The 12,444-nt window shown below is 43.3% G+C and overlaps 1 protein-coding gene across 1 annotated transcript in view; it reads right to left on the reverse strand.

Moving 5' to 3' along the window:
• The window catches only part of LOC129210222 (multiple epidermal growth factor-like domains protein 6), a 201,607-nt gene that overhangs the window by 33,270 nt on the left and 155,893 nt on the right, over positions 1–12,444 (reverse strand). The window contains exons 15-23 of the mRNA XM_054835924.1: positions 10,587–10,715; positions 10,111–10,239; positions 9,156–9,290; positions 8,027–8,161; positions 7,457–7,582; positions 6,434–6,565; positions 5,420–5,548; positions 3,661–3,792; positions 457–585 (exon numbers count right to left, since the gene is read on the reverse strand). Coding sequence (XP_054691899.1) covers positions 457–585; positions 3,661–3,792; positions 5,420–5,548; positions 6,434–6,565; positions 7,457–7,582; positions 8,027–8,161; positions 9,156–9,290; positions 10,111–10,239; positions 10,587–10,715 — 1,176 coding nt within the window. The remainder of the gene's footprint in view (positions 1–456; positions 586–3,660; positions 3,793–5,419; positions 5,549–6,433; positions 6,566–7,456; positions 7,583–8,026; positions 8,162–9,155; positions 9,291–10,110; positions 10,240–10,586; positions 10,716–12,444) is intronic.

Consider the following 12,444-nt stretch of genomic DNA (forward strand, 5'->3'; position numbering starts at 1 on the left):
AAGAAGATGATCTGCTGGATTTATTAAAGTTAAAAGCATATCTGTTCTTCTTAAAGAGTTCCTTCGGCAACATGCACAGATCCATGTTTTTCCCTAAAACATTTCAGAGATGCACTAGGAACAAGCAAGCGTAAGGCAGGAAAAGCATCTTTCTGCTCAGTGTTCAAATAGCAGGACTCTGGTTAAAAAGAGTCTTCCTAAAGATGTGATATAGCAGGAGTCTTAAGCATGTATCTAATGTTAACCACGTTAAAACATGTGCTCAACACGAGAGACATGGCAGAATGCTTTGCTGAGTCAGGATGGAAGCGCCTTGCAATTTTAGTTCAATCGTTTATTTACATCAGGTGCTGTAAATTGTAAAACCAGCTCTCTGCATTTAAAAAAACCCCAAAACCAAACAAACCCACAAAACATCTGCATAAACCCAAAAGGGTCCGGAGGGAGCAGCAGTACCTCTTCCACAAAACGTTCCTGTCCAGCCCGCCGCACAAGTACAGGCTCCGCTCACGTGGTCGCAGGCAGCTCCGTTCTGGCACTGACAGCTGTACTCGCAGCTCGGGCCAAAGCTTCCCTCGGGGCATCCTGCAGCGGAGGAATCAAAACCAGATGACGGGTTAATTCTGGAGCAGATCAGGGATCAACGGGGAATTTTTAGATACATGGGAACTCTTACTATTTCCAAAAGCAGAATAAAGGCAATGGTAACGCCTTAAAACTGATGTGATTAAGTGTTCTCCTTGGGGTCCAGGTAAGTTGGGCTGTTTTTATTAAGGTCTATTTTAGAAAAACGCTGAGGTGTTGAAAGACTAAATTCTGCACAGAAACCTAATATCCTCTGATAGTTGCAAAGCCTGTGACTTCGCAGGTTCTGTGTGATGACACTTTGCACGCTAGTCTGGAATTGCTTACGTGCACATCTCCTCTGGGACTTCATCAGCCGGGAGCAGGGAAGCTCCCAGCTTCTGCGCGTCCTTTTGAGGCCCTATCCTCTGTTTTCCTGCAAATCCTCCTTCCCCAGAAAGCTGGAGAAAATATGAAATGTGGTGGCTTCCTTTAGAAAGCTCCAAATTGAAAGTTGCGTATTTGACTTTCAGGCTCTGCTTCGAAAAATTCAAGCGAAAACATTACATCTGGGGGACAGATTAACAATTACATTTCCACAGCAGTTAATGTAAGGCGTTTTAAAAGATTTGCGTGGTACTCAACTATCTGAAGAAAGAAAACAACACTTGAGAACAAAAATAATTTCTTCCAGGATTATAGGAAAATCAATTAAGAATAGGGCCAATTGCCTAATTCATATTAGGTACTTTGGACAGGATAAAATACAGAGATATACTTGGCTAAACACAATATTACAGGGCTTCTACTCATGTTTGAAGGGCTTGTGAACTCCCCTCTAAATAAGTCAGGTAGATTATTGCCAGATCTCTTTTAAAAGTGTATGATTTCAGCATTTACATCAACAAAGTGATTTTCAGGCAATCTGGAAAGAAACAGAACAGAAAACAATGAGGATCTTCAAAGACAACTCTGCGTCTGGAATAAAGCGGTGGGTTTGGTGCTGCCTGTGCGGAGGTTTAGTGGGCAGTGAGAGGAACCGGTGTGAATTCGGTCGCTTCCGCAGGTGACTCTCTACTAACTAGTGCCAGCCCCTGGGTCTCTTATAGAGGCTATAGGTTGGGATGGGAGACAGGAGGATAGCAAGGGACCTTAAGTATTTCTTTGCTTTCAATCATCTGTGTCAGAAAACGGGCTGTGGTTTAAATGTGGACTTGTTTGAATGTATTTTTTGCAATTACAGTTGAAATTCAGTCCCGGGGTTGAACCGGTGCAAAATCCCATTTGCATCACCTCCTATTCCCAAAGCTGCAGATCATCGTGCATCACACCTCCTACACTAGTTTAACGAGTAAATACGAGTGCACTTGTGCCGTAAAAGTTTGATCCTCTACAGCGTTTACTTTTCACTTGAAATTTCAGTCAAGAGTCCAGGGGATCTATGCAAGGAAAACAGTATTCCAGTGCAGTAATAGGCGTGGGGCTCTCAGCTGAGTGTCCTTCAAACCTACGGAGTTTAACCTGGAGCTGAGACTTTCAGGGTGATGGCAACAGGTCAGTACACTTCACAAATGATTTCACAGTCCACTTCACAGAGAACCTGCCCCCTGCTCGAGCAGGCTGTTGCAATGCATGGCCAGATACATCCAGCCCACCGGAGAACCTGAGCCGCCTGCAAAGCCGCAAAGGGAAAGAGCCCGACCTGCTGCAAGAGGCCAGAGATGTCTCGGGAGCAGAGGAGCTCTCCAGGGATAGTACAGATCTCACCGCTGAGGCAGCATAAAATGTTTAGGGAAGAATTACAGCTTTTATAATCTTGCACGCACACACACACGCACATATATATGCGCATTTTTACACATATATACACACACACAATTAAAGTGGGGTAAAAAAGCAGACTGAATAAAATAGAAAACCCATAGACAGAACATTAGCGGTTGCCAGATGTTTTGTTGGTGGCTTCACCGATTACCTTGCCAGAGGAGATTACAACCAGCTATTTGGCTACTTTCTGTCTGCAGAGATGCTGTTTTGAGAGAGGTCAAGAGCAAAAGAGAAGTGGAGCAGGCAGCTCTTCCCCCGGGAGCTGGTCCTCCCAACTAACTGTCCTCCCATTCCCTCTGTGCCAACAGCAACAAGAGCTGTAACATCAGCTTCCCAGGGTCTTTGTCTTAGGTCTCCGCTCCAGATTAATTGTTTTGACATTTCTGTGTGACACCGGCAGTTAATTCTGCCTGCACGACTGAGACTCTGGTAGCTACATCTGTGCTACTGTAAGATTGTTAAACTAATAGATAAAATATTTATTTTATTTAACAACACCAATATAATTAATAATAATGATAACGATGATGATAGCAGCAGCAGCTTAACTATGCAACTAACTGCCACAAGATGAAGTGGATACCAAATGTTGGCACGGAACCAAAAAGGAAACAGGCATATTAATTGGGAAAAAAAAAAAATCAAGTTGTATTAAATATAGAGATATTGATTAAATATAGAGATATTGTTTCTGTCTCAAGAAGCTCCTGAGTGACAAAATGATGAAACCTGGAGAAACATGTCAGGAATTATCCATATGCCTGTTTTCATCCTCTTAAGGCATCTGCTATTGACCTCTATTAGTGGAGATCATGGGCCTCTGGTAAGACCATTGCGCATTTTCGTTGTTAATCAATAGAGGACCCTAAATCTTCCTGATTTTGCTTCTGCTATGTACCTGTGAAGCATTTCTGTATGCCTGGCCTTACAAAAAGATTTATGAAGAAAAAGTGCAGACCTAAAACTGGATAAATAAAACCAATATGGAAACTTTTATACCACAAGCCAAACATACATCAACCCTATCACTCACATGAGGACTTAACGTTATAAATAGCCCTTGAGTCCAAAACAAGTCTGAAAATAACTTTTCTGGAATCCAAATTAGGGAAACTATCTAACACCGATGAAACCTGAGAGCCCTGCGATGTGCTGGGCAGAGCGGAGGCGATACAGCCTGGAGGTCTTCCTGGAGGGAAATACCAGGAAAAACACAATTTCCGCTGCTCAGTTTTGCGAGTTCCCAGTGTCGATAAAGTGGCAACTTACTCAATTCGCAGTGTTTCCCAGTGAACCCTGGCTCACAGAAGCAGGAGCCGGTGACCGGATCGCAGCTACCGTCACTGTTATTGCAGACACATGTGTTTTCGCAGCGTTGTCCCCAACGGCCACTACTGCAGGCTGCAATGTAAAGCGGTATTTATATTGAGAATCAACCTGAGCTTGGCTAATGGATTATTTTACATCTAAATGAGAGAACAGAAAAGATGCAAAATGGCTTCTTAAGACACAGGCACTTTGGACAAGACTCTCAGCTGCAGCGTGGGGCACAAATCAAGGAAATAAATACAATTTTTGCTGATTTATTTCAGCTGAAGGTAGGGGTTTGTAGGCAGATATTATGCCATCCACATAAACCTAATCATTCATAGTCAATCCATGTCAATCAATCCACAGTCACAAACGCATAGTCTCATGGAAATAAAATATCAGCTATTGACTCACTTAGCAAAAATCTGCATAAGCAGAATAGCTAATGGGTAAACCAGACAGATTTGTGAGTAGCCTCCGTATTTTCCTCAAAATACTGGGAAATGTAACATGGACACAGGCAGAGAAATCTCACAATCTTAGTTAAAACACCTTACTGCTTTCATTCTAAAAAAAGAAAAAAAAATAATCACATAACACTGACACGATTATGACAATGTTTCACAGCATCTCCTTCCTTTCTTGTAAGGATAAAGATGAAAATGCCAATTAGGGCAACAGAAACCTGGTTTTGGATTTGGGCATCTGTTTCATGCCCAGTCTGCAATAGTTGGAAGAGTTGCCTTACTGAGGCATCTCTGCAAAATAACTTTTCTCATGTTTTAGCTTGAATGGAAATAAAAGCTTTACTTTGCCATGGTCTCTTAATTTTTTAGACAGCCTAGGGAGTTATGGAAAGCTATCTAAATGGCTCTACACATTATCAACTGGTTTGATTTTTTAAATATGCATATTGGTGGAAACTTCAGATTTTCCCAGAGCTTTCTTCAGTACCAAGCCTGAGGAGCCAGGTGCAAAACTTACTGCTGCCAACAGTGGCAATGAATTTATATGATTTTATGTTTAAGACCAAGTTTAGAGTCAGTTTTGTATTCTGTTGGCTTTTTGCAAGAGGGATCATAACAAATCAAGCAGAAAAGATGTGAAACAGGAAAAGGAAAGAATCAGGTAGGATGGCTTAACATTTATATGGTGCTATCCAAAAAGGGCAAATCTGCACTTTTACACAGGCATCAATATGGAGAGCGATGCTAAAGTCAACAGAAGGATGCTCTGCTCTTCCAGAGAACAGAATTTCTCTCAGCATTTATATTCACAAGTTAAGAAGTGACCTTAAGACACACGACTGTACATGACACTCACTTGTTGAATAAATCTCCCCTAAACAAAATGAAAAATTGAGAATTAATCTTAGAACTAATCTGCACTGAAAATGAAAACCAAAACTGTCAGTCAAAACGCTGACAGGACAGATGGTATTGGGTAAAGGGATCCATAGTGTTGAAATAAGAGCTTATATCAATACTTTGCACTTCATCAGCCATCTATTTCAATACTTTGAACCTAAATAATTAAGGATTATAACCACCCAGGCTGTGCAAACCCATAAACACACAATTTCAGAAGCAATAAGATTAGCAAAAGTATATTAAAAAACCATAATAGACTAAGAACAAACAGAGCCGGTTCTTACTTTTGCAGCTAAGTCCCTGGGAGATACCGCGGGCCCTGGGGAGCGAATACGCATTTGACTTACGGTGTTTGCAGCCGTGGCCAGTCCAGCCAGGAGGACATGTGCACTCTCCGGTGACGTGGTGACACTGAGCACCGCTGCTACAGCTGCATAACAGCAGGCAATTTTGCCCATAGTAACCATCGGGGCAGGCTGAAAACAGATGAACAGACTGCAGTTTCACCTAGATAGCAACTCAAGCACAGACTGATCTTTTCAAACAAGATAGCAACAGCTTGCCCCCTAAAACATGCATTAGCTGAATCCAGAAATCAAAAGGACAAAATGAAAGAAACATCTGTAATTTGTATACTGGGAGTCTGGGGCTGAGTCCTGTAAAGCGGGAATAGCCTGAGTGACTTTCGGGTACTTCTCATGCACATCAGGATCAATCAGAGGAAGAAAAAGAATGCTGAGCAAACCCTTGTCAAAAGCGAGTTTGTGACTAGCAAGGAGAAGGAATATGCCACCAGTGAGGTCTCGCATGAAGCAGTGCCGTCCCTGAGAGACTATCTATGCCAGCACGACAGCCATACCCAGGCAGCCTTTAATAATCCTAGGCGAGGTAAGGAGCCATGCCACGGTAGCAGAGATGGTCTCTGGTGGATCTGCAGAGCCAGCGCTGATACTCCTCCTCACTGCTATTTAATCCTGAGTTAGCTACATCAAGGAGTATTGCTGCAAACATGACCCCAGAGCGATGCCATGCAGGCCAATTGGTTGGCTCCTCTTGCCAAGCAACCAGAGTTACAATGTATTGTGGCTATTAAACATCGTGTTTGTAAGTATACATTGCCATAAATTAGGTCTAATGATAACATCGATTTGGGATGCAGTTTAGCTTGTCATTTGCATTTATCTGTAATCTCCCTCCGTTAAATAATGTCAAATCCAACCTGGGGAATTCCTGAAGCTGAAGGGTCCTTTATCTTGGATCAGTGTGTCTAACATAACAAGCATCTCACAAAACAGCCAGAAGCTTAAAATCAAACCATAAGTCGAATTTTCAAACTGACTTTCTTTTCACGGGGGACTTACCTGCAGAGCAGGATGCCCCGGTGTAGCCGGGGGGACAGTCGCAGGCTCCGGTTTCTCTGTTGCACTGTCCCCCGTTGGCGCAGGGCTCACAGGAGGACTGGCAGTCTGGTCCCCACCGGCCAGCCGGGCAGTCTAGGAAAAAAACAGCACGTGAGATGCTCCCACGGCCATTTTCTGTTTCAAGGCAATTACAGATTACTGCTGTTACCTGGTAGAATTTAAAAATAACAGTAAAACTAAGCTGGATAAAGGATTGTTACACTATCTCTCTACACACCTCCATACTGCAGCACACAAGAACACATCAAAAGACAGACCCAAAAGCCCTCTTCCCACGTCTGTCATGGTGTGCCTCGTTTTTTGTTTGGTTTCTGATACAGCAATGTCGGGAGCACTTGGACATATCTGAAAAATGAATTACTGCACTCAGCAAATCAAACCTGCAGAGGACAGTAATAGGCAGACAGATGCAGGAGGGGAGGGCTGCTTTTGTATTTTTGCTGGGCTGAGTGGGGGACAGGATGGTCATCCAGTTTAGAAGAATGTGAGGTGGAGCCCAGGTCTCCATTCAGCTTACTTAATTACCCACAATTACCTTTTGTAATTCCTCCCTCTGTTCCAGGTCCTTCATTTGTTGGTCTCACAATAGCTGTCTTTGGCCGAGACCCTTCAGCAGTTTCTGAGGCACATCGAGCACATATGGAGCGCAGTCCCAAGCTCTGCTCTGGGACTCAGAGCTGCTGCAATGCCCCAATATCTCTGCCCAACTGGATTATCCCAGCCCAGCATACAAATCACTATTAGTAATTGGAGCAGAGAGAGGGATCAGGGTAACTGAATCATTTTCTCCCTCCCTCAGAAGCAATCCCATGTGACGGATGTCATATGTTCTGCACCCTTTACCCCTCCCACAAATGAAGCCTATTGCGTTGCAGCAGTTTTGGTGGGAAACAGAATAATTCCACTTCTTATTGTGTCTGCCAAAGCAAGACACTCACTACCCTAGCCCAGCACCAAACACACCTTGCTCACACGTAGCACCAGTCTTCCCAGCTGGGCAAATACACTGCCCTGTCTTCGTATCGCACGGTGCTTCTCCACAGCTGCACCTCTGCCGGCAGTTGACCCCAAAGCTCCCAGGCTGACAAGCTGGTCAAAAGAAACCCAAAGACACGGTTAGGATAAGGAAGCACTGTGAAGACGTTAGGAGACACTACCGCCAGCAATTTTCAACTGAGCTGTGCTGGTACCAAGTGATCTACGTTAGCATCAGTGTCTCAGCAACCGGTGGTCTGTAATTAACTGCAGCAGAGCTCTAGACAATCTGTGCCTGAAGCTTTAAAAGGTCCCGTAGTTACCTGGACAAACGTCAGTTTTAGTAACCGGCCTCAGCCTTGTGCCTCGCCCTTTGCAAGCAGAGCGACACAGCAGTTGCCAGGCTCCAAATATCAGTTTGGCTTCAGTGGGGAACTGCCAACTCATTATCAACAAATGTACCTTTTATTTGCAACTTCTATATCTGAACATAAGTTTCCCGAGTAAGCTTTCCCATCCAAAGTGTGCCTCCCAGGGAAACATGCAGTGAGTACCTACATAAATGGCATTTTTCTCCATGAAACCCAGGTGGACATGGATGCTTGCAGACTCCTGTCTCATGATCACACAGAACGTCAGGAGGACAGCTGCACCTCAGTTTGCAACCAGCTCCGTAAAAGCCAGGTGTGCACACTGCAAAACACAAGTAGACGCAGAACGTGCATACGAAAAAGGAAGAGCTAAGAAAACCGAACACAAGTCAGAAAATAATTTGGCAGATAATATATTATAATGTACATTTTAAAGGTGCTGATAACAAAGTGTAAATACTTCTTAAACACTTGTACGGACATTTCGAAGAGGTTACTGCTTAAATGCAACCCGGAAACAGAGTGGCAGAAAACTTAAGGATATATTCAATTTACAGCCATCACAGAATTACTCTTCTCATCTGTCTATACTTTCTGCTGCTCTTCGCCATGGTGCAAAGCCAGCGCTGGGCAAGGGATGCTCTCCCCAGCAGTGAGCACGTCACCAAGAATGCTAAAGATATTAAATACCACCACTATTATTCTCCACCAAATCCCGCAGAACTAGTGTCATAAATCCGACACGTTCCTGCCTGCCCAGAGAGGAATCTGAAGGGAGAACCTTTATTGCGTTACTGTCTGGAGAGGGCTACTGAGACATGCAAACATGAATGTGGAATACAATTCTCTTTGAACTACACCCAAAAACTACAAAGAATAAATTGAATTCAAAGACCTGCAAATCTGAAGGAAAAGTAGCGTTACTGAAACCATTTACAAATAACCCTGCTGCCATAAAACACAGTTTTTGCCACTTATTTGCTGTCTGTGTGGAAAAAGGAAAGAACAAAAGTGAAAACTCCCACAATCTTGATTATTTAGGGTTGTATTAGAATGCGGTTTCTAGATTTCTGTTGTCATTTGATCAGGCTAAATCTCCTGCATTCTTAAGCTGTGTTCCCCTTGATGTCCCTGTAAGCCCTGTGGTTTCAGGCACTCGTGGCACTTGCTGTATGAAAAACCACAGACAAAATAATTAGTAGAAATGAATATATTAGTAACAGCAGCAGCCGAACAAAGCAGATGGGAGGAAGAATGAGAAATAACACTAGGACAAAGAAATAAGCAGACATAGGGAATCTGGCTTTCTATTATACCTTTCTGACACTTTTTGCCGTGATAGCCAGGCTTGCAGGTGCAAGTCCCGTTCCTCGCGTTGCATTCCAGCGTGTGCTCTTTCACGCACTGACACTCCTCCGAGCAGCCAGCTCCGAAGGCCCACCTGGGACAGGCTGCAGCCACATGAAAAAGAATCATTAGCTCTGTAATTATGCATGAGTTATTTGAAATTGCACAGTGCTGCAGAATGCAACTGCTGCAAAAAGCAAAACGTTCATTTTACTTTCAGCAAATACATCCACATTCCTATGACAGTGCCTATTAATGTGTGGGTGTGTAAAATATAGTTTACATGATTCCTTTATTAAGTAATTCATTTCATTTCAAGCAATACGTGGTGAATGCAAGAACCAGAAATGTTTCAAAGCAAACTTAGTTAAGTTTCTGAATGAAAAAATATTTCGATACATGCCAAGACAAAAGCTTTCATGAAAAATAAATAATCACAACTATTTTTCAACCTTCTTTTACAAACAAAACCTCTAAGCGCAAAGAAACTTGACCATCTCTTTTGTAATGTTTTTGTTTTGATTTCTTCTATTCCCATTTAACATTTCGCCGTCATCCTGCCCCAACCAGCCCTGCCCCTCAGCTCCCACTCCAACCCTATCGACAGCCACTAACTAACCAGCTCCAACCAGACTTTAACCTCACCAAGAACCCCAGTGTTAACCTGCCTGTCCCTACCTAGAGTCCTCACCTTTGTGCATCAGGAAATCTCAGTCCTTATGGCAAAGATTAATTGCTTGAGGAAAAGATTAATGAAGTTTCTGGGGCTTCCTGGCACACATCAAAAGTCACGTCCTCCCGCTGCTCCTAGCTCACGGCAGAACCCAAAGCCTCGCTCATTTTATACGTGATGCGGAATCTTTTTAAGAGCATTCTGTTGCGCATGTGTTAAATAAACAGATCTAAAAAATTACGGGGACTTACTAAGATGGCAGAAGCGCCCATAGAGCCCGGGGTCACACAGGCAGGCTCCGTAGAGTCTGTGGCAATAGCCGTTGTTGGCACAGTTGCATGGTTTGTTACAGTTCTTCCCAAAGAGGCCTTTCGGGCAACCTTTTGAGTGCACAAACACAGCAAGGCATCAGCTGTTAAGCGTTAAAACACGAACACCAAATCAGCTCTCGTTTAGTTGGCACTACAGAAAAGACCCCGCTGACTTGTTGCTGACCCGGGGCTCTGCGCAGCCCATCCTTACCAGGCGCTTGCTTTTTCTCCCCCTCTGTCTTACTCATTATTTAAACAAAAGTTCGCTGCAAGGCTAGCGACTCGCACAATGGAGACTGTTGTCATTCGGGCCCCTAAGATTTACCACACGCAATTGCATCTAGACGGAAACAAGGGGACAGCAGCGGTGAGGTTTCAGGCACGCGTTACGGCCGGCAGGGCAAGGGGAGCCGTACCATCTTCGCAAAGCCTGCCGTGGACGCCGGGCGGGCAGCGGCACTGCCCCGTGACAGGGTCGCAGGAGCCTCCGTTCTGGCACTTGCAAACGCTGGCGCAGCCTCTGCCGTACGTCCCGGGGGAGCAAGCTGTGGAGAGAGCAGGGAAGATGAATGGGCCCAGACATCCTTTCCCTCCACTAGAAATGAAGCAAAATAAGACCCCGGTCATCAAAACTGAGCAAGGAGAGAGTTCTTTTAGTCAAGTGGGCTCTAAACAAAGTCATATTCTTTCTATATAAGACACATCCATCTAAATTTGCTAGATAATTTTAAAAGGAGGCCTGAATTAACCAAGCTTACTTATGTGAAGTACTACGCGATGTATCCAAATTCTCCTCTCCACGCAACGCATGGGGCTCAAAAAACACTGCCTGTTAAGTACAAAGCTTAAAAACCAGCGCACAGTTTTGAATATTTGGAAATAAGTATTTTAAATTTTTTTTTTTCTCTCCCAAACGCTATTATAAATATAACATTGTGTTTTTCCAACATAGTCTCTGAAATTCCCTAGATGATCGTGGCAGAAATGGATCCACATCAGCATGGGATTCCTTCCTAAAGCTCTCATCACTCCAACGCAAAACAAATTGTGAAATAAAGCCTTGCTCCACTATTTGCAGCCTGAGCTAGCTGAGTGAATACAGTTGCTGGAGTCATCTGACTTAACTGACATTTTATCAATGTACATTAAGAAACTCGACATTTCACATCAATTTCCATTCGCTTTCTTTCGTGCATTATTACAGAAATTTAGTTCCAGTTTTCTCAATGGTTTGGCTTACCCTAAACCCATGGACTATGCTGCATATTAAGAAAGTGAGAGAAAAGAGTGAAAGCAATCACATATGGCTAATTCACACGGGTTATATATTGTATTTATCACTGTCAATGCCTCCTTCATCGGACTGCAGGTTTGGCTCAATAATGCAGTCCCATTAAAGTTCTTTAAATTCCAGAGGCAAATTCCACCAGATTACAAGCATGATACCTACTGTAATTACAGAGCGAAAATTTTGTTATTTATGCAGCAAACTAAAGAATTTGTATCCTGTCTTGAATTTTTTATAGTCTATCCTGAACCACCAGAGCACCATGAATAGAAGTAAGAATATCCTAACTTGATACCTTGAACTGTCTTAGGTAGACTAGAAATTATCATTTTAATTTCCTTCCTATTCAGCTGTCCCCAGTGCTGACAAACCAAACCCACGATCAGTCTCCCAGAATAACTATGGGCAGACTGTTGGTTTCAATCATTTGCTGTTTTTCCTGTATTTCTGTCCTTGTGATGATGCCTCCTAAGCAATCTTGACAGTGACTAACCCAAAGATTGCTGTCTGCCCATGCTAAGTAATAATTCTTCATTGTCTATTTGTCTCATCAGTGAGAGCCCAGACTTTCTGAATGTGATGGGCCATCCCACCATGAAATGGAGGGACCCATCTCAAACACGCAGAGAGAGTGCTGTGCGTAGTCTCAGACAAGCAACACAAGTTTTGCCGAACTGCACGTGAAGAACGGCACGTGGTACGTCAAGAAATCACTGCTCTATCTTTCCAGTTGGTTTCGACACATACTTCTGAACCAGAAAGATCTTCTGCCAGGAGGCAGGAATGAGGAGAGTAGGAAGTGATTACAAAGGGCAGTGGTCAATTTGGCAAGAGGATTCTGAAAAATACAATTGCCAATATTAAAAATCAACCATCCCAAGAAAATTATGTTAATAATAAAAAGAATGATATGGAAAAAAACAACCAGGCCCAATACCAGAGAAAAAATTTACCAATACTAGAGAGAAAAAACCAACCAAACAAAA

This window comes from Grus americana, chromosome 9 (genome assembly GCF_028858705.1).
Source record: "Grus americana isolate bGruAme1 chromosome 9, bGruAme1.mat, whole genome shotgun sequence".
NCBI classification, from domain to species: Eukaryota; Metazoa; Chordata; class Aves; order Gruiformes; family Gruidae; genus Grus; species Grus americana.